The 21,489-nt window shown below is 46.7% G+C and overlaps 2 protein-coding genes and 1 pseudogene across 3 annotated transcripts in view; all 3 read left to right on the top strand.

The window, feature by feature from the left end:
* The window catches only part of IGBP1C (IGBP1 family member C), a 32,003-nt gene extending 22,844 nt beyond the window's left edge, over window positions 1-9,159 (top strand). The window contains exon 2 of the mRNA XM_054670512.1: window positions 7,754-9,159. Coding sequence (XP_054526487.1) covers window positions 7,984-9,006 — 1,023 coding nt within the window. The 5' untranslated portion in view covers window positions 7,754-7,983 and the 3' untranslated portion in view covers window positions 9,007-9,159. The remainder of the gene's footprint in view (window positions 1-7,753) is intronic.
* Window positions 1-21,489, top strand: part of TEX14 (testis expressed 14, intercellular bridge forming factor) — a 141,833-nt gene that overhangs the window by 22,856 nt on the left and 97,488 nt on the right. For both annotated transcript variants that reach the window (XM_016932656.2, XM_009432926.4), the window contains exon 2: window positions 17,602-17,738. In XM_016932656.2, coding sequence (XP_016788145.2) covers window positions 17,603-17,738 — 136 coding nt within the window. In that variant the 5' untranslated portion in view covers window position 17,602. The remainder of the gene's footprint in view (window positions 1-17,601; window positions 17,739-21,489) is intronic.
* LOC112206180 (U1 spliceosomal RNA) lies at window positions 10,280-10,452 on the top strand (annotated as a pseudogene).

The raw sequence follows: 21,489 nt of genomic DNA, 5'->3' as shown, positions 1-21,489 counted from the left end.
ATTACAGGCATGCGCCACCACACCTGGCTAATTTTTGTATTTTTAGTAGACATGGGGTTTCACCATTTTGGTCAGGCTGGTTTCGAACTCCTGACCTCAAATGATCCACTTAATCTCGGCCTCCGAAAGTGTCAGGATTACAGGCGTGAGCCACCACGCCCAGCAGCTGGCTTGTTACATTCTTTAGCCATCGTCTGGTGACTTTCAGCAAATATGACAAACTCCTCTCCACACCCCCTCCTGTTTTTTTTGTTTGTTTGTTTTTGAGACAGAGTGTCGCTCTTTCGCCCAGGCTGGAGTGCAGTGGCATGATCTCGGCTCACTGCAACCTCTGCCTCCTGGGTTCAAGCCATTCTTCTGCCTCAGCCTCCTGAGTAGCTGGAATTAGAGGCGTGTACCACCATACCTGGCTAATTTTTGTATTTTTAGTAGAGATGGGGTTTCACCATGTTGGCCAGGCTGGTCTTGAACTCCTGACCTCAGGTGATCTGCCCATCTCAGCCTTCCAAAGTGCTGGGATTATAGGCATGAGCCACTGCGCCTGGCATTGTCTCCCCCTTTTTTACACAATACAGATGTATCCCTAATCCTCCATTCATACAGTGTTGATAATTGCCAGGTTCCATTTTTTATGCCTACCTAGAACAGTGGTTCTCAGCCTTTTTTTCTAATTTGATATATACCCGAAACGAATGACACTCACTTGCCAGAAAGTCTCCACCCTACAGCTTCTCAAACTGTGTGATGTAATATATTGACCCCCCAGTCCTCAGGGCCTTTGGGTAGGATGTTAGGGTGGGTGACTAGAGCCCTTGGGCCAGTTACCTCGCATAGCAGTTCACCTAGGATGCCACATGCTTTCTGGGTGATCCAGATTATTTTCTGTAGATGTCACCCTTGTCTGTGTGTGCATAAAAATAAAAAAAAGAAGTCCTCTGGGGATGACTACGTGGATTTTAATTCCTTCTCTACCACTTGGGCACATTTCAGCCTCCCTTGGCCTCAGTTTTCTCATATGCAAAATGGAGATATTGTGTACTCTGTAGAATTGTTGAGTGGATTAAATGAGTTAAGGTGTGTGAAGTTCTTCTCCCTGTGCTGGGAGCACCCTGAGCCTTCAGTGGGCATTGGCTAAGATGATTCAGTAGACAGTCATGACTGGACCCAGGCTCCAGTTACTTCCTCCACATTTGCAGGGGTTTATAGTTACTGCAGCTCCTCCAGGCACATCAGTAGAAGAGGCTTTGGTAGCTGGGAGAGGTGCACTTTTTTGCTGTAAGGATGACTTTGTTTAGGACCATCAGGATAGGTATAGAGACCGCTGCAATGGGGTCTTGTAGTGGAGGAGAAAGACTGGGCACAAGTCCAAAGTACAGCATGGGCAAATGGGAATTTGTAGCCAAGGAGCAGTGTGGAGGTCAGTGGTTAGAAAATTACCAAGAGGAAACATCAGGGGTAAGAGGAATTCTGGCTAAACTGATCTAACAGGATTCTTGCTGAAGACAGGCTGGGGTGATCAGATATCACCTGGGGGGTGGTGCAGGATGAGGAACCTGATCAGATTTGGAGAATTTGGGTTTCAGCTAAATTGACTTAGCAGGGTTCCTTTACTAAAACTGGATTTTACAAGAACATGCACAGACTGGCCTATGAGAAGGTTCAGAAGCCTGAATAAGGTTTGGCCAAGCAAACAAGAAAAGAATCTTTTTTTTTTTTTTAGCCAGAGTCTCACTCTGTCGCCCAGGCTGGAGTGCGGTGGCATGATCACGGCTCATTGCCTCACTGCAACCTTCGCCTCCCGGGTTCAAGCAGTTCTCCTGCCTCAGCCTCCCAAGTAGCTGGGATTACAGGCACTTGCCACCACGCCCGGCTAATTTTTGTATTTTTAGTAGAGACAGGGTTTCAGCATGTTGGCCAGGCTGGTCTCGAACTCCTGACCTCAGGTGATTCGCCCACCTCAGCCTCCCAAAGTGTTGGGATTACAGGCGTGAGCCACTGCACCCGGCCAGCAAAGAATCTTTGTCATGCCTCAGGTTCTTTATCCATGAAATGGGGATGATTCCATTTCCTACCTCAACGTTGTGAGGATTAACCATAAAGTCCAGATGCATGGTAAACAGTAGATGTTAGCTGTTAGTATTTCTTGGTTTGCTTTAGGGTTTTTATTGGGTTGCCTGACTCACATGTTATAATTATGCTTTAAGGTTTAAGCTGTTCGTTAATGTATTTGTTTTAGTCTTCACAAAAACTCCTCCAAGGACAGTAATGCAGGTTTTACAAACTGAGGAACAAGTTGAGGCCATAAGCTCATCGAAAGTCTTGCATTGTGAACACTATATTGCAGTCCAGATCTTGGATTCCAAAACCCTCCACTCTGCAGTACAGCCTGCTAGCATGCCCTGTTCCCCTTCTTGGAATAAGAGGAAATGATGCCGGGGTGGTGCACAGCGTGGGTATCCCGTGACTAAAAGTTCATTCACATCTGTTAGCTCAAGGAAACTCTCCATACAGGGAGATCCGAAGGCCTTAGGCTACGCCAAAAGTAGTGAGGTGGTGCGTTTTTGTCAGGAAAATGGCCTGACAGACGTCACTTGCGCTGACGCGAGCAGGAGAAGGAACTGCTGGTTGGAAGCGGGCCCAGATGAGAACGCAGTTGCGCTCTCTGACCAGCCAGGCCTATGCATGACGTCACGCCGGGAGGTGGAGTATGTAGATTAAAGACTGCATTTTGGAAACGCGTTCCTTGGAAGGATTTGCACAACTCTGTCACCAACACCAAGATATAGTAAAAAAATCTGTTTATTTTGTTCACTATATGTGGATAAAGTCCAATTAGAGTCATTTCAGGAGTTACCCGCACTTGCAATGATGTGGGCGGCACTGGGGATTGCTGGGGTCACGCAAGTACCTCATAATTACCTGTCAGGAGAAATACTGTGGTTATGGAGGTGGTTTTTCCCTGTGTGTGGTTTATTCGTTGCACTTTGTGCTGATCCCTACGATTTCCCCAGATGTGGGCAACTACAGTGTATAATTTGTGGTAGCGGGAGACTGCGTTCGTACTTGCTGCTGGTTGTGGTAGTTGAAATGCAAGTTCTGTTAGTTGTGTATTAGCTTTTGCTTTTTTTTTTTTTTTTTTGCCGTGGAAGGTTTGTTTCACTTTGTTTAGCTAGGCTGGAGTGCAGTGGCATCCGAATTCATGCGCTCAGCTTTCTTTGGTTGTTTTAGGTTTTGCCTTATTTATTTTTTTGGGACACAGTCTTGCTCTATTTTCCAGGCTGGAGTGCAGTGGAGCAATCTCGGCTCACCGCAGCCTCCACCTCCCGAGTTCGAGCTATTCTCGTGTCTCAGCTTCCCTAGAAACTGGGATTACATTACAGGCATGCACCACCATGCCTGGCTAATTTTTGCATTTTTAGTAGAGATGGGGTCTTACCATGTTGGCAAGGCTGGTCTCGAACTCTTGTCCTCAAGTGATCCACACCTTCAGCCTCCTAAAATGCTGGAATTACAGGCGTGAGCCATGGCACCCAATTTTTTTTTTTTTTTTTTTTTGAGACGGAGTCTCGCCGTCTCCCAGGCTGGAGTTGAGTGGCACAATCTCGGCTCACTGCAACCTCCGCCTCCTAGGTTGAAGCGATTCTCCTGCCTCAGCCTCCTGAGTAGAGCTGGGAATACAGGCACCCGCCACCACGCTTGGCTAGTTTTTTGTATTTTTAGTAGAGACGAGTTTTCACCACGTTGGTCAGGCCGGTCTTGAACTCCTGACCTCATGTGATCCACCCTCCTCGGCCTCCCAAAGTGCTGGGATTATAGGCGTGAGCCACCGCGCCCAGCCTTATTTTTTTTTTTCATTGTTTCTTTTGGTTCTTAAGAATGCTTTGGGGTTGCAGGGTTGTTACCGTTGCTTACTGTTTAAAGCTGTACCTTGCTATCATTTAATGCTTAGGAACTTTAGTGAGGTAAACGCAATGAGTTGTGGGTTTTTTTGTTTTTTGTTTTTTATGAGACAGAGTCTCACCCTGTTGCCCAGGCTGGAGTGCAGTGGCGCGATCTCGGCTCACTGCAACCTCCGCCTCCCAGGTTCAAGCAATTCTCATGCCTCAGCCTCAGAGTAGCTGGACTACAGCCACGCATGACCACAATAAGCTAACTGTATTTTTAGTAGAGGCAGGGTTTAGGCAAGTTGGTTAGGCTGATCTTCAACTGCTGGCCTCAAGCCATCCTGCCTCAGCCTCCCAAAGTGCTGGGATTTCAGGCATGAGTCATTGCACCCAGGCAAAACATGATAATAAAGTTAATTTCATGTGGGCCGGGCCTGATGACTCATGCTTGTAATCCCAGTACTTTGGGAGGCTGAGGCAGGAGGATGGCTTGAGACCAGGAGCTCAAGACCAGACTGGGCAGCATAGCGAGACCCTATCTCTATAAATATAAAATAATAAAAATAATAATATAGCTACTAAAAATGTTCAACTGAATGTGTCGAATGTTGCCCACACCATATTCCACTGGACAAGCAGTGCTCTAACTTAATCTGTTTCCTTATTTTAAAGTTTCCAGAGAGCCTTGCTGTATTACTTCCACAAACTTACATGCCTGCTCTTCCTGGAATGCACTTCCCTGCCCTGCCCTTCTTCATCTACCTGGAAAACTTATACTTCAGCCCTTCCAAACTGCCTGGGATCCACTCAGTGCCACTGAACCCAGGGTGGCCTTATCTGTTACGTACCACAGGCACACTGCCTAGGGGCACTTCTTTTAAAAATCAGAAGAAAAAAAGAATTTTTAGGTGGAAGAAAATGTCATATATAATAATATATTCATCTTTTAATCAATGCAGTCATAAGATAGCATTTTAAACATATATTTTAATGGAAATGTATATATTTTAACAGAGGAGGCAGGCACACAAAGGCAAAAGTATGGGCCCTTCAAAATCGTAATGTGGCCCTGCTGAACTTTTTATAGGTCTGGCAAGTCTGTTTTCCCTACAGACTATGATCTTATTTATTGCAGGCAGACTCGGTCTCTGCATTATTCCTCTTAGTATCCCCAGTGGCTAGGCCAGCGGACTGGACCTTGAACATTTAAGTGGCTGTCAGTAAATGAGAAGTATGTGCTACATGTAAGTAATGACTTGAGAACAGGTGTTTTTCATCATTAGCAGCAAAGAAATTCAAGAATATGAATGGCAAAAATACTGGAGTAGATAATGTGGTCATCAGAAATGGAGTTCTCCCAGCATAGGAAAAAGGGTCTGTTAGTACCTGTGATATCAGAGCCATGGGGGGGCACAAATAATCATAGAGGCCTCAGAGCTGTGGTCAGCCTGGCATTCATGGATACCATTGAAAGCCAAAGTATTACTTTCCTCATGTGAAATCAAACCTTCTGGAATAAAATTAGGAAGGTAGTTCAATAATGAGATTATATAGTATAACCGAGGTGGGCTGGGTCACACTTTGTGGATGAAGGTAATCCAGCAATTGTCCTAAATCAGCAATTGTACTAAATAGTGTGGAGTTGGGTTTTTGCTGTTGTTTTTTTGTTGTTGCTGGGGGAGCGGTTAAGACAGGGTCTCACTCTCACTAGGCTGGAGTGCAGTGGCACAACACAGCCTCCACCTTCCCAAACTCAGGTGATATCAGCACCTCGGCCTCCCAAAGTGATGGGATTGCAGGCATGAGCCACTGCCCCTGGCCTAAATAGAGTTAGTATGGTTTTTATTGCAGAGCTTTGTGGCTGAGAAATGCAGCTTCAGGGCCAGTGTGTTTCAGGAGTGAATGGATTTGGCTCCCCACAACTCAGGGTGTTGAGTAAGACATTTAGTGGCCTGGCACATTGGCTCATGCCTGTAATCCCAGCACTTCGGGAGGTCGAGGCAGGCAGATCACCTGAGGTCAGGAGTTCGAGACCAGCCTGGCCAACATGGTGAAACCCCATCTCTACCAAAAACACAAAAAATTAGCCAGGTGTGGTGGTGCATCCCTGTAGTCCCAGTTACTCAGGAAGCTGAGGCAGGAGAATTGCTTGAACCCAAGAGATGGAGGTTGCCGTGAGCCAAGATCATGTCACTACACTCTAGCCTGGGTGACAGAGTGAGACTCTGTCTTAAAAAAAAAAAAAAAATTTAGATTCAGTTACATTGGCATTAATGACTTTTTTTTTTTTTTTTTGAGACGGAGTTTTGCTCTTGTTGCCCAGGCTGGAGTGCAGTGGTGTGATCTTGGCTTACTGCAACCTCCGCCTCCCACGTTCAAGCAATTCTCCTGCCTCAGCCTCCCAAGTAGCTGGGATTACAGGCACGCACCGCCACAACCGGCTAATTTTGTATTTTTAGTAGAGACAGGGTTTCTCCATGTTAGTCAGGATGGTCTTGAACTCCCGACCTCAGGTGATCCATCTGCCTTGGCTTCCAAAAGTGCTGGGATTACAGGTGTGAGCCACCATGCCTGGCCAACATTAATGACTTTTTTTTTTTTTTTTTTTTTGAGACGGAGTCTCCCTCTGTCGCCCAGGCTGGAGTGCAGTGGTGCCATCTCGGCTCACTGCAACCTCCGCCTCCCGGGTTCACACCGTTCTCCTGCCTCAGCCTCTCCGAGTAGCTGGGACTACAGGTGCCCACCACCACGCCCGGCTAATTTTTTTGTGCTTTTAGTAGAGACAGGGTTTCACCATGGTCTCGATCTCCTGACCTTGTGATCCACCCGTCTCAGCCTCCCAAAGTGCTGGGATTACAAGCGTGAGCCACCGCGCCCGGTCACATTAATGACATTTTAACAGTCACAACTGCTTTGTGAACTTATGTAACAAAACTCAGCTTTTAAAAATTATTGAGTATATATGTCACTCTCATATTTCTGAGCATCAACCTTTCCTTCCTTGACTCCCATGAGGCAAAGCGATGGTTGGAAATTCAGAGATGAGGTGAGACTCACAAACTGAGGGGCACGTCTTAGGACAGCACACCTGAGGTGGCAGGAACAGCCATGATCTGAGATTAATAGGTATGCCTGTTGCTGCCCTTCCCCACACGTAAGGGAACTCTCCAAATAACATTCTGTACGGAGGGGCTGTGTTTCTCCATCTCAACTTATTTGGGGTCTTTGATTTAGTCATAATTTGGTCATGTAGTTGGTTTGGTTTGATTCTGTGTGTGTGTGTGTGTGATATGTGTGCTATATATCTGTACACACATAATATGTATTATGTACAAGCAATTCTGCCTCAGCCTCCTGAGTAGCTGGGATTACAGGCACCCGCCACCACGCCCAGCTAATTTTTTGTATTTCTAGTAGAGATGGGGTTTCACCGTGTTAGCCAGGATGGTCTCGGTCTCCTGACCTCCTAGTCCGCCCACCTCGGCCTCCCAAAGTGGGGGATTACAGGAGTGAGCCACCGCGCCTGGCCACTCAGTAATTTTTGAAAACTGAGTTTTAGGCCAGGCGTGGTGGCTCACGCCTGTAATCCCAGTACTTTTTACATCATACATACACAGATATAGACATACAGGAACACTCGGTTTGTTACCAAATCCGGGCCTGATGCTACTTCCCTGTGTGGCAGGAACTGCAGATACTTGAATCTTGGTAAAGTCACTTTGGGGGTCCCAAAGTACAGGGGGCAGCAGTCGAGGGGCAGAATAGCCTGGGTTGGGGGTAGCTGCATTTTTACATGCATTCTCTTATTCAGTCCTCATAGAAATCTTGTGAGCCAGGAAGGCAGTATTATTCCCACTTTACAATTTTAGGAAACGGAAACAGAGAGACAAAGTTTGACGAAGACCCAGAGTGGAGCAGCGATTCAGACCCGGCACAACTGACTCCGTTGCCTTCCCCTATGCCGCCCCCAACGCCACCGCCTCCCTGACTGCCCTGCCGTGCAGCGCCCGATTCAGACTGGTTGTTAGAAATCTACGCCAGAATCTTTACGTGTGTCCAGAAAGGAAAGGAATCAACATTTTGCATCAGCCTTCCCAAGATGGCAGCTGCTGAAGACGAGTTCCTGCCGCCGCCGCGGCTCCCCGAGCTGTTCGATTCCAGCAAACAGCTTCTGGACGAAGTCGAAGGAGCGACTGAACCCACCGGTTCCCGAATAGTCCAGGAAAAGGTGTTCAAGGGCCTCGACCTCCTTGAGAAGGTTGCCAAAATGTTATCGCAGCTTGACTTGTTCAGCCGAAATGAAGATTTGGAGGAGATTACTTCCACCGACCTGAAGTACCTGATGGTGCCAGCGTTTCAAGGAGCCCTCACCATGAAACAAGTCAACCCCAGTAAGCGTCTAGATCATTTGCAGCAGGCTCGCGAACACTTTATAAAATACTTAACTCAGTGCCATTACTATCGTGTGGCCGAGTTTGAGCTGCCCCAAACCAAGACCAACTCAGCTGAAAATCACGGTGCTATTACCTCCACGGCTTATCCTAGCCTCGTTGCTATGGCATCTCAAAGACAGGCTAAAATAGAGCGATACAAGCAGAAGAAGGTGTTGGAGCATAAGTTGTCTACAATGAAATCTGCTGTGGAAAGTGGTCAAGCAGATGATGAGCGTGTTCGTGAATATTATCTTATTCACCTTCAGAGGTGGATTGATATCAGCTTAGAAGAGATTGAGAGCATTGATCAGGAAATAAAGATCCTGGGAGAGAAAGACTCTTCAAGAGAGGCATCCACTTCTAACTCATGTCACCAGAAGAGGCCTCCAGTGAAACCCTTCATTCTCACTCGGAACATGGCGCAAGCCAAAGTATTTGGCGCTGGCTATCCAAGTCTGGCTTCCATGACAGTGAGTGACTGGTATGATCAACATCAGAAACATGGAGTGTTACCAGATCAGGGAATAGCCAAGGCAATACCAAAAGAATTCAGAAAAGCCACTCAGCAACAGGAAGATCAAGAAAAGGAGGAAGAGGATGATGAACAAACACTCCAAAGAGCTCGAGAGTGGGATGACTGGAAGGACACCCACCCTAGGGGCTACGGCAACCGACAGAACATGGGCTAATCTTCCCACAACACCGCAGGACTGTAGGGTGCACACCTTCCCCGCCAAGGAAAACCATGCAGCGTTCCCCTCCCTGGGCTCCCCTACAGCTGTGTAAAACGAAGGCAAAGATGCTTAATGTTGCTTTGAGTTCAATAAAGTGTTAAATTATTATTATTATTTTTTTTTTTTTTTTTGAGATGGAGTTTTTTACTTGTCGCCCAGGTTAGAGTGCAATGGCGCGATCTCGGCTCACTGCAACCTCCACCTCCTGGATTCAAGCGATTCTCCTGCCTCAGCCTCCCGAGTAGCTGGGATTACAGGCGCCCGCCACCACGCCCAGCTAATATTTTGTATTTTGAGATGAGGTTTCACCATATTGGTCAGGCTGGTCTTGAGCTCCTGACCTCAGGTGATCCACCCGCCTTGGCCTCCCAAAGTGCTGGGATTACAGACGTGAGCCACCGCGCCTGGCCTAAAGTGTTAAATTATTAAGCGTGTATTTGTACCCTAGATGATGTGAGCCATCAATCTAGTTTTGGCATCATCATCCTCATCCTGGTGTGTTCCCATTTCTTAAGTGGAATGAAAAGAGCACTGAGGGCCAGGCGCGGTGGCTTATGTCTGTAATCCCAGCACTTTGGGAGGCCGAGGTGGGCGGATCACCTGAGGTCAGGAGTTCAAGACCAGCCTGACCACCATGGTGAAACCCCATCTTTACTAAAACTACAAAAATTAGCCAGGTGTGGTGGCAGGCGCTTGTAATCCCAGCTACTCGGGAGGCTGAGGCAGAAGAATTGCTTGAACCTGGGAGGCGGAGGTTGCAGTAAGCCGAGATCACGCCATTGAAAAGCACTGAGAAATAGGTTTGGATAATTAATGGCTGTATGAATTCTCTGAAAAAATAACAAAAGTTACTTCTATTATATGAGCCTGTGCAGAAAAAAGAAAAAAAATTTCTTATCACACAATGCGATTTCTTTTGAATCCTTGGGAGCGGCAGCTAGAGCGAACCGATCCGCAAGGGAGTTCAGTCAGAACGTACAGAAGCAGGTGGTGACGTTACTATAAGAGGCGGGCATATGTAGATAGGGGCGCAGTGATTGCCGGTTCTAGTGCGTTCTTCGCGCGGAGAAATTTTCTAGCGAATACCAAAGAAGGTGTAGTCTGAGATGTGACATACGAAGAAGCGGTAGTTTCGAAGCGATGCCTAAAAACAACTCATAATACAATTTGCCATGAGTATGTTGTGTGTTGAGGACGATGGTAAGGTATTAGCAATAGTAACTACATCATGTTTTCGTGGTAGGAGAGAGAGACGCTGTTGGTCCTGATGAAGTGGTTTTTCTCGGGGGAGGGTTTTTACTTTGTGTTTGGGATGGGTTTGCTCCTGCGATTTCCCCAAATGTGAGAAAACTCGGCTGCATAACTTGTGGTAGTGGGGGACTGCTTTTGCGCTTTCCTGTGATTGAACTAGTTTAAAAGACGGCTTGTGTGTGGTTGCGTGTGTTTATTTTCAGAGTTGCTGTAGTGGCGCGCGTTTGGTTTTGGAGTTGTGGTTATGGCCTTACGTCTTCTTATCTTAGGTTACGTCTGTTTTAATTAGATGCTTGCTAAGTATTTTATACCGTTTCTAGGAAGGGTGGAAAAATAAGCCAGACTGGTGTGGTGGTACGCACCTGTGCTAGCTACTCGGGAGACTGAGGTGGGAAAATCATTTGATCCCAGATGGAGACTTAATGAGCCAATATTGTGCCACTGCACTCCTGTCTGAGCGATAGAGACCCTATCTCAATGAAGAAAAGTAAAAAAAAAAAAAATTCCTGGGTCTTCAGGTGAGAAGTTAAGTACCTCATTCCTTGTAGTTCAGTTTTTCTGTGCAGATAAATTTACCAGTTTGCTATGTTAGCCTTTTGTTCTGGTGGGATGAATTGCTGAGGGTGGCTAAAGCCTGTAAACCCAGCACTTTGGGAGGCCGAGGTGGGTGGATCACTTGAAGTCAGGAGTTTGAGACCAGCCTGGCCAACATGATGAAACCCTATCTCTACTAAAATACAAAAAATTAGCCAGGCATGGTGGCGCACATCTGTAATCCCAGCTACTTTGGAGGCTGAAGCAGGAGAATCGCTTGAACCCAGGAGGCAGAGGTTGCAGTGAGCCGAGATCACACCACTGTACTCCAGCCCGGGTGACAGAGTGAGACTGTCTCAAAAAAAAAAAAAAAAAAAAAGCCGGTGCACAGGTGGTACACACTGGTACAGGTGGTGCATGCCTGTAATCCCAGCTACTTGGGAGGCTGAGGCATGAGAATAGTGTAACCACCCAAGGGGTTCACCTTGCCTGCTGCCTAGACAGAGCCAATTCATCAAGACAGGGGAATTGCAATAGAGAAAGAGTAATTCACGCAGAGCCAGCTGTGCAGGAGACCGGAGTTTTATTGTTACTCAAATCAGTCTCGTGGAGCATTCGAGGAACTGAGTTTTTAAGGATAACTTGGTGAGTAAAGGGAAGCCAGTGAGCCAGGAGTGCTAATTGGTCAGGGAAGAAATCATAGGGAGTCAAAGCTGTCTTCTTGTGCTGAGTCAGTTCCTGGGTGGGGACCACAAGATCAGATGAGCCAGTTTATTGATCTGGGTGGTGCCAGCTGATCTATCAAGTGCAAGGTCTGCAAAATATATCAAGCACTGATCTTAGGAGCAGTTTAGGAAGGGTCAGAATCTTGTAGCATCCAGCTGCATGACTCCTAAACCATAATTTCTAATCTTGTGGCTAATGTTAGTCCTACAAAGGCAATCTAGTCCCCAGACAAGAAGAAAGTCTGCTTTGGGAAAAGGCTGTTACCATCTTTGTTTAAACTATAAACTAAGTTTCTCCCAAAGTTAGTTCAGCCTACACCCGGGAATGAACAAGGACAGCTTGGAAGTTAGAAGCAAGATGGAGTAAGTTAAGTTAGATCTTTCACTGTCTCAGTCATAATTTTGCAAAGGCTGTTTCAATTGCTTGAACCCCGGAGGCAGAGGCTGCAGTGAGCCGAGATTCCACAACTGCACTCTAACTTGGGTGACAGAGCAAGACTCTGTCTCAAAAAAAAAAAAAAAAAAAAAAAAAGCATTTCCCGTATTGCCCAGACAAAATTATAATATACACATGACAAAGACACAAACACCAGTTATTCCCCTCAATATCTGAGTTTTAACCTGGCAAAACAGACAAGAGGTTCCCTCTGAGTGAGGCCTGTTGAGCTTCTGCTAGTGATTCCTTCAGGATTCCACCCCCCGACACACAGACAAGACAAGAACAGGCACAAGCCCTCACAAATCAGAATTCTAAAACCAGATTTGGGCCCAGCGTGGTGGCTCATGCCTGTAATTCTAGCACTTTGGGAGGCTGAGGTAGGAGGATCACTTGAGCCCAGGAGTTCGAGATCAGCCTGGGCAACATAGTGAGACCTCATCTCTATTTTTTAAAAATAATAATAAATAAATAAAAATAAAACCAGATTTGGCCAGCATGGTGGCTCACACCTATAATCCCAGAACTTTGGGAGCCTGAGGCAGGAGGATTGTTTGAGTCCAGGAGTTGAAGACCAGCCTGGGCAATGTAGCAAGATCCCACCTCTAAAAACATTAAAATAAATAAATAAAACCCAATTTTCTTTTTCTTTCTTTCTTTCTTTTTTTTTTTTTTTTTTGTGAGATGGGAGTTTTGCTCAGTCACCCAGGCTGGAGTGCAATGGCATGATCTCGGCTCACTGCAACCTCCACCTCCCAGGTTCAAGTGATTCTTGTGCCTCAGCCTCTTGAGTAGCTGGGACTACAGGTGCTTGCCACCACGCCTGGCCAATTTTTTTCTTTTTTTTTTTTTTTTTGAGACAGAGTCCCTGTGTTGTCTAGGCTGGAGCGCAGTGGTGCGATCTTGGCTCACTGCAACCTCTGCCTCCCAGGTTCAAGTGATTCTCCTGCCTCAGCCTCCTGAGTAGCTGGGATTACAGGTGCCCACCACCACGCGTGGCTAATTTTTGTAGTTTTAGTAGAGATGGGGTTTCACCATGTTGGTCAGGCTGGTCTCGAACTCCGGACCTCATGATCCACCCGCCTCACCCTCCCAAATTGTTGGGATTACAGGCATGAGCCACTGTGCCCAGCCTTTTGGTTTTTGTTTTGTTTTGTTTTTTTGAGACAGAGTCTTGCTCTGTTGCCCAGGCTGGAGTGCAGTGGCATGATCTCGGCTCACTGCAACCTCCACCTCCCAGGTTCAAGCAGTTGTCCTGTCTCAGCCTCCTGAGTAGCTGGGACTACAGGCGCCCGCCACCACATCCGGCTAATTTTTGTATTTTTAGTACAGATGGGGGTTTCACCGTATCAGTCAAGCTGGTCTTGAACTCCTGACCTCAGGTGATCCACCCGCCTTGGCCTCCCAAAGTGTTGGGATTACAGGTGTAAGCCACTGTGCCCGGCTGCCCAGCTAATTTTCGTACTTTTTGTAGAGACAGCATTTCGCCGTGTTGCCCAGGCTGGTCTCAAACTCGTGACCTCAGATGATCCACCCACTTCGGCCTCTCAAAGTGCTAGGATTACAGGTGTGAGCCATCGCGCCCAACCAAAACCAGGTTTCTGAACTGAGACCCAAAGGGCCCAGGAGTACTTCCCCAAAACAGTGCCCTTTAACAGGACCCTCAAAGAGTTTACAGGGCCTCTGAGGAGGCCAACAGATCAGGAGAAGGGAAAGGGAATATGGATTATGCTTGGGAATAATCATCAGAGACATCTTCCGGAATCAGAAACCATTTCTCTGCTGCAAGCCAGCTTATGTGCCTAAGGTTGGCAATGCCCCTGCCTACAAGGGAGGTGCCAGACATGGCCCCTGGCTTAAAGGAGGGCTTGTCTCGGGGTGCCGAAATGTCAGGGTTCTGACATTCTGTTCCAGGACAGAATGAGGTCCAGCTTTTTGTTCTCACAGTCCAATAATGAGATCCAGACTGGGAAAGAAGGGAGTTTATTGGCCAGGTGCGGTGGCTCACTTCTGTAATCCCAGCCCTTTGGGAGGCCGAGGCAGGCGGATCACCTGAGGTCAGGAGTTTGAGACCAGCTTGGCCAACATTGTGAAACCCCATCTCTACTAAAAATACAAACATTAGTCGCCGGGTGCAGTGGCTTATGCCTGTAATCCCAGCACTTTGGGAGGCAGAGGCGGGTGCATCATGAGGTCAAGAGATCGAGACCATCCTGGCCAACATGGTGAGAACCCATCTTTACTAAAAATGCAAAAATTAGCTGGGCATTGTGGTGCGTGCCTGTAGGCCTAGCTACTCGGGAGGCTGAGGCAGGAGAATCGCTTGAACCCGGGAGGCAGAGGTTGTGGTGAGCTGAGATTGCGCCCCTGCACTCCAGCCCAGCCTGGTGACAGAGTGAGATTCCTCAAAAACAAAAAAAAGAAAAAATTAGCTGGATGTGGTGGCAGGCGCCTGTAATCCCAGCTACCCAGGAAGCTGAGGCAGGAGAATGGCTGCACTTCAGCCATTCTCACCACTGCACTTCAGCCTGGGCAACAGAGCAAGACTCTGTCTCAGGAAAAAAAAAAAAAAAGAAGGGAGTTTATTTCTGCAGCTGGTTACAGGGAGAAGGTTGGAGTAACTCAGCAGACCAACTAAAAAAGTTAAAAGTTTTGGCCAGGCGTGGTGACTCACGCCTATAATCCCAGCACATTTCGGGGTGCCGAAATGTCAGGGTGTTCCAGGACAGAATGAGGTCCAGCTTCTTGTTCTCACAGTCCAATAATGAGATCCAGACTGGGAAAGAAGGGAGTTTATTGGCCAGGTGCGGTGGCTCACTTCTGTAATCCCAGCACTTTGGGAGGCCAAGGTGGGCAGATCACCTGAGGTCAGAAGTTTGAGACCACCCTGGCCAACATGGTGAAACTCCAACTCTATTAAAAATACAAAAATTAGCTGGTAATGATGGTGGGCACCTGTAATCCCAACTACTTGGGAGCCTGAGGTCTGAGAATCGTTTGAACCCAGGAGGTGGAGATTGCAGTGAGCTGAGATCATGCCACTACACTGCAGCCTGGGCAACAAAGCAAGACTCTGTCTCCAAAAAAAAAAAAAAAAAGTTACAAGTTGTTTGTTTTTTTTTTCCAAAGCTTCTATACATTCAAGGTCCATGCCTATAAGCGGGAGTGCACCTACAAGGTGGAGTGTTTCATTCAATCTATATCTAATCTTTAACTAGGATCTAGGGTCTGGAAAGCTTTCTCTAGAGTCTTGGAAAGTTTCTTAAGTGGTCCTTGGTACAAGGTGTATGTGTAGAAATGCTATTATTATTTGATCAGACTTTAGGGCCTGAGAAAGGCCAGGTGGTGTCTTAATGGGTTTGTTTTCGCATTCCAGCCCTTGTAGTACTCAGGCACCAGTTTCTCCAGTTCTTTTTATTTTTTATTTTTGAGATGGAGTCTTGCTCTGTCGCCCAGGCTGGAGTGCAGTGGTGCAATCTCAGCTCACTGCAAGCTCCACCTCCCGGGTTCACGCCATTCTCCCGCCTCAGTCTCCCGAGTAGCTGGGACTACAGGCGCCCGCCACCATGCCCGGCTAATTTTTTGTATTTTTAGTAGAGATGGGGTTTCACTATTCACAGGATGGTCTCAATCTCCTGACCTTGTGATCCGCCCGCCTCGGCCTCCCAAAGTGCTGGGATTACAGGCATGAGCCACCGTGCCCAGCCCAGTTTCTCCAATTCTTTAATGTTTAACATATGCATTCATCAAAATTATAGTAAAGGGTTAGTGGAACCAGATTGTTCTGGCTGCTGATGGAAACCTGGACTGCCACAAAGGGGGCACTGAGCCATGGTTAAATGCCCACAAGGGGCATCTTTCCATAGGATCACTGCTAAATTGTAATCCCACGTGGCAAGTCAGTATAGTGAGACACTGGGTTGCAGCAGAGAAAGAGGTTTAATCATAGGGCTGCAGAACAAGGAGATGGAAAGAGACCTCAAACATCTCCCAAACACATCCTTTTATAAGGAACCCACTCCTGCCATAACGACCTACTTCCTTTATAATGACAATAGCACTAATCCATTCATGAGAGTGGTGCCCCCGTGACCTAAACACATCTTAAAGGTTCTACCTCCCAACACCTCCATATTGGGGATCGAGTTTTTAACATATGAATTTTGGGGGACACATTCAAACCATAGCAGTAGGTACACCACAGACACTTGATTGTAAGAATGATGGTCAGGTGTGGCTGCCACATTTGGAAAGTTAAAATTTCTCTGCATAGTTCTTATGCACAGTAACAGCTAACAACTACAGTGAACTTGTTTGGTGCCAGATACTATGCTAAGCACTGTACACAAATTAGCTCCTTTGAAACTCTCAGACCAGGCGCCATGGCTCACGCCTGTAATCCCAGCACTTTGGGAGGCTGAGGCAGGCGGATCACAAGGGCAAGAGATCAAGACCATTCTGTCCAACATGGTGAAACCTCGTCTCTACTAAAAATACAAAAAATTAGCTGGGCATGGTGGTGTGCGCCTGTAGTCCCAACTACTCAGGAGGCTGAGGCAGGAGGATCGCTTGAACCCAGGAGGCAGAGGTTGCAGTGAGCTGAGATCGCGCCACTGCACTCCAGCCTGATGACAGAGTAAGACTCCGTCACATACACAAAAAAAGAAACTCTCAGCAACCCTCTGCTTATTATTATCCCCATGTTACAGATGAAGAAATTGAGGCCTATCAATGTTAAATAATTTCTCCAAGGTCACACAGGGAGGTGACAGAGCCAAGACAGTTTCAGAGTCTGAACTGTGAACCTAAACCACTATGTTATACTATCTAGCTTTACATAATGACTGCATTTGTGTTCTAACCTTTCAAAGTCAATACTCTCCAAGTTATCTTAATGACACAATAAACGTGTATTTAGAATTTTACTTCCTAGAAGTCCTCACTTTTTCAGTCCTGGGAATTAGTGACAAATATTGTATTAGTCTGTTCTTGTGCTGCTAATAAAGACATGCTGGAGACTTGGTAATTTATAAAGGAAAGAGGTGTAATTGACTCATAGTTCTGCAGTGCTGGGGAGGCCTCAGGAAACTTAAAATCATGGCAGATGGGAAGCAAACACGTCCTTCTTCACATGATGGCAGGAAGGAGAAGTACTGAGCAAAAGAAAGAAAAGCCCCTTATAAAACCATCAGATCTCATGAGAATTCACTCACTGGTCACAAGAACAGCATGAGGGTAACCGCCACCATGATTAAATTACCTCCCACTAGGTCCCTCCCATGACGTTGTGGGGATTATGGGAACTACAATTCAAGGTGAGATTTGGGTAGGGACATGGAGCCAAACCATATCAAATATATTCAAATATATATATTTTTTACTTGTCTCTTCTCACCATTCTATATTCAACAGTATATTCAAGTTCTTTAATTTCAGCAATAACACTGAGGAAAAACATTAATCTCATAGAGTTTCAATAATTATTCCCCTAATCTTCATTATTAATGAAGGTGGCTGGACAGGTTTCTAAATGTAAAAGAATTAAGTTGTTTCCTTGCATTTCTGGTTCAGTTAAAATAAGCATATTGCTCTCTTTTGGAACAGGATGTCTCGGGCTGTTCGTCTTCCAGTCCCCTGTCCTGTTCAACTTGGTACCTTAAGAAATGACTCCCTGGAAGCTCAGCTTCATGAGTATGTCAAACAAGGGAACTATGTGAAAGTGAAGAAAATTCTTAAGAAAGGTAAGCACCATGTTGAGATGGCAGATGCACCTTGGTACACATTTCTGAATAGCGTTCAGAGGAAAAGGAATGTCATAAAGGTATGAATGAGTCCTTGGGGAAATCCAGAAATTAAATGTAGAAATTAGATGTTCTCTAGCAGTGCAGTCAAGAGAGGTGTTAAATCCTCATTTTGAGGATGTTTTGTTTTGTTTTGTGTTGGGGAACCACAAGCGCATCCAACTGCTACTGCTAGGCTCCTATGGTTTCTCTGAAGTCACCCACCTTTGATTCTGCCTGATTTCTTTCCTTGAAATCTGCTCCATCCATTAAGTTCTCTGACACCCGTGGTTGACTAAGGAGGCCAGTGTTCACAGCTTATTTCCTTATTTCCACTTGGTGCCTTTTTTCCGGGGTTTTCTAGCTGAAGGATACAGGCAGACATGGCTCAATGGCTGAAGCAGTCTTCAAAACAACCAACAAACATGTATGTGAATTTGGTCTGAGAAAACAAACCAAAGAACCAACAAACAAAAACCCATATACAAACAACCTTTTCTGGTGTTTGGCTCCTGTTTTTTTTTTTTTTTTTTTTTTTTTTTGGAGACAGAGTCTCACTCTGTTGCCAAATGCAGTGCAGTAGCATGATCACAGCTCACTGCAGCCTCAACCTCCAAGGGCTCAGGTGATTCTCCTGCCTCAGCTTCCCAAATAACTGGGACTATAGGCGTAAGCCACCATGCCTGGCTAATTTATGTGTTTTTTGTTTGTTTTTTGTAGAGATGCTTTCGCCATGTTGCTCAGGCTGGTCTAGAACTTCTGGGCTCAAGTGATCTGCCCACCTCAGCCTCTCAAAGTGCTAGGATTACAGGAGTGAACCCAGACCTGCTATTTTCAGTGTGAGCAGAGGTCCTGCTTGATCCCCTGTCTCTTTTCTTAGTATTGAAGGGGAGGCTTCTGAAACTTTTCTTTGCTGATTTGTGGAATAGTCAGGGTGACCTGGTTTTTCTCCACTTGCTTCAATAGCATTCCTGAAGACGTCCAGAAAGGTAACCCCAATTTTCCACCTATCCCACTGAATAGTTCTCTCATAAAGTTCTCATGGCTGGCACAGTGGATCCCACCTATCTGTAAACCCAGCACTTTGGGAGGCTGAGGCAAGAGAATTGCTTGAAGCCAGGAGTTCAAGACCAGTCTGAGACCAGCCTGGGCAACACTGTGAGACCCTGTCTCTACAAAAAATAAAAAATAAAAAAATCACTAGTTGGCACTACACGCATGGTAGCGCATGCCTATAGTCCACCACACCAGGAGGCTGAGGTGAGATCCCATCTCAACAGCAAAAAAATAAGTTATCAAACCTTTCCATGTACTACCCCTAGGGTCCATAGGTGAAGTAGCTCACACTGAGCTCAATCATTTATGTGAAAGGTCCTGGGTTTTTTTTTCCCCTCAAAATTTTGCATTTTACTCCATAACATATCCACATATGTTTTAAAATAAAACGTTGTAAAACTCTGCTTCTTGGGCCAGGCATGGTGACTCACACCTGTAATCCCAGCACTTTGGGAGACCAAGGAGGGTGGATCACCTGAGGTCAGGAGTTCGAGACCAGCCTGGCCAACATGGTGAAACCCCGTCTCTACTAAAAATAATTAGCCGGGTGTGGTGGCAGGCGCCTGTAATCCCAGACACTTGGGAGGCTGAGGCAGGAGAATCGCTTGAACTCAGGAGGCAGAGGTTGCAGTGAGCCTAGATCACACCATTGCACTCCAGCCTGGGCAACAAAAGTGAGACTCTGTCTCAGAAAAACAAAAACAAAAACAGAAATAAAACTCTGGGCTGGGCGCAGTGGCACACGCCTGTAATCCCAGCACTTTGGGATGCCGAGGAGGGTGGATCACCTGAGGTCAGGAGTTCGAGACCAGCCTGGCCAACATAGTGAAACCCCATTTCTACTAAAAATACAAAAATTAGCCAGGCATGGTGGTGGGCACCTGTAGTCCCAGCTACTGGGGAGGCTGAGGCAGGAGAATCACTTGAACCTGGGGAGGTGGAGGTTGCGGTGAGCTGAGATCGCGCCACTGCACTCCAGCCTGGGGGATAGAGTGAGACTACTCTGCCTAAAAAATAAATAAATAAAAAATAAATAAAACTCTGTTTCTCACAGTGAATGGTGTGGATAGACAGTCACTAGAAGTCATAGCATACCTATATTGAACATCACTTTTTTTTAGTGAACATCAGAGTATTATGACATTTGTTATCTCCTAGACATCTGCTGAATATTCTGCATCTTCAAATGCTTGATATTCAGTTAGAGTAAGGGATGGGGTTAACATGTGTACCTGGATATAGAACAGGACTTCATCTGTGTCTGGGAATTCTATCTGAAGCCTCAGAGTGCAGAATAAGGGGCGATAAGTTCTCCCACAGTCTAATAGAGGGCTTGTTAGGAGATCATTTAAATGATCCTTAGATTCTTTAAAAAGTATTCACAGGGCCAGGTGTGATGACTCATGCCTGTAATCCCAGCACTTTGGGAGGCTGAGGTGGGTGGATCACCTGAGGTCAGGAGTTTGAGACCAGCCTGGCCAACATGGTGAAACCCAGTCTCTACTAAAAATATAAAAATTAGCTGGGCGTGGTGGTGGGTGCCTGTAATCTCAGCTACTTGGGAGGCTGAGGCAGGAGAATTGCTTGAACCTGGGAGGCAGAGGTTGCCGTGAGCCGAGATTGCGCCATTGCACTCCAGCCTGAGCAACAAGAGCAAAACTCCATCTCAAAGAAAAAAAAAAAAAGAGGCCGGGCGTGGTGGCTCACGCCTGTAATCCCAGCACTTTGGGAGGCCGAGGCGAGCGGATCACGAGGTCAGGAGATTGAGACCACGGTGAAACCCCATCTCTACTAAAAAAACAAAAAATTAGCTGGGCGCAGTGGCGGGTGCCTGTAGTCCCAGCTACTTGGGAGGCTGAGGCAGGAGAATGGCATGAACCCGGGAGGCGGAGCTTGCAGTGAGCCGAGATCGCGCCACTGCACTCCAGCCTGGGCGACAGAGCGAGACTCTGTCTCAAAAAAAAAAAAAAAAAGAAAAGAAAAAGAAAAAAAGAAATTCACAGGATTAGAAGGCTGTGGCTTTCCCCGTCCTTGCCAGTCTCAAGACAAGAGGCCCTTCAGGCAAACCTCAGAGAGAACTGTGGTGCTTGCAGGCAAGAGAGATGAGACCTGAGTCCCAGCCTGCTGTACAGTTGAAATATGTCAGCCTACCCCAAGCTGCCACCAAAGTGACACACCAAGAAGCTGCAGTGTTCCCTGGAGTTGAGGAGGCAAGAAGACTGCTATCTGTCTCCTACTTGGAGCAGTCCTTGATGGGTGGGTGAGCATAGGAGGCTAACAGTAATTAGTCACACTTGCACCAGTTGGTGAGCGTAGGAGGCTAGCAGTAATTAGTCACACTTGCACAAGTAGACTCCACAGTGGGTAGCTGAGCCATCTAAGGGGATTCTACCTGTGAAGGAAGAAAGGATCCCAACCAGAGAGGCTGCAGGTAGGGCTTTAGAGGGAGGGAGCTGAGTGGTGGGCAAGAAGTCAGCAGAAGAGAGCACTGGCCTGTGTGGGGTTCTGCACAGTGTGGTGGAGGCACTTGAAGGACCCACTAGCACCTTCCACAAAAGGACAGGCTTTAGGATAAAGCCAGAAGCTACACGGGGCATCAGCTGAGTATGAAGGCCATTGCCTCTTTTTGTCTTATTGGTTCTCCCCCTTGCCTCAG

The sequence above is a fragment of the Pan troglodytes genome, chromosome 19 (assembly GCF_028858775.2).
Source record: "Pan troglodytes isolate AG18354 chromosome 19, NHGRI_mPanTro3-v2.0_pri, whole genome shotgun sequence".
Classification (NCBI taxonomy): Eukaryota; Metazoa; Chordata; class Mammalia; order Primates; family Hominidae; genus Pan; species Pan troglodytes.
The sequence above is the reverse complement of the archived record's forward strand: the minus strand, read 5'-3'. Positions and strand labels throughout refer to the sequence as shown.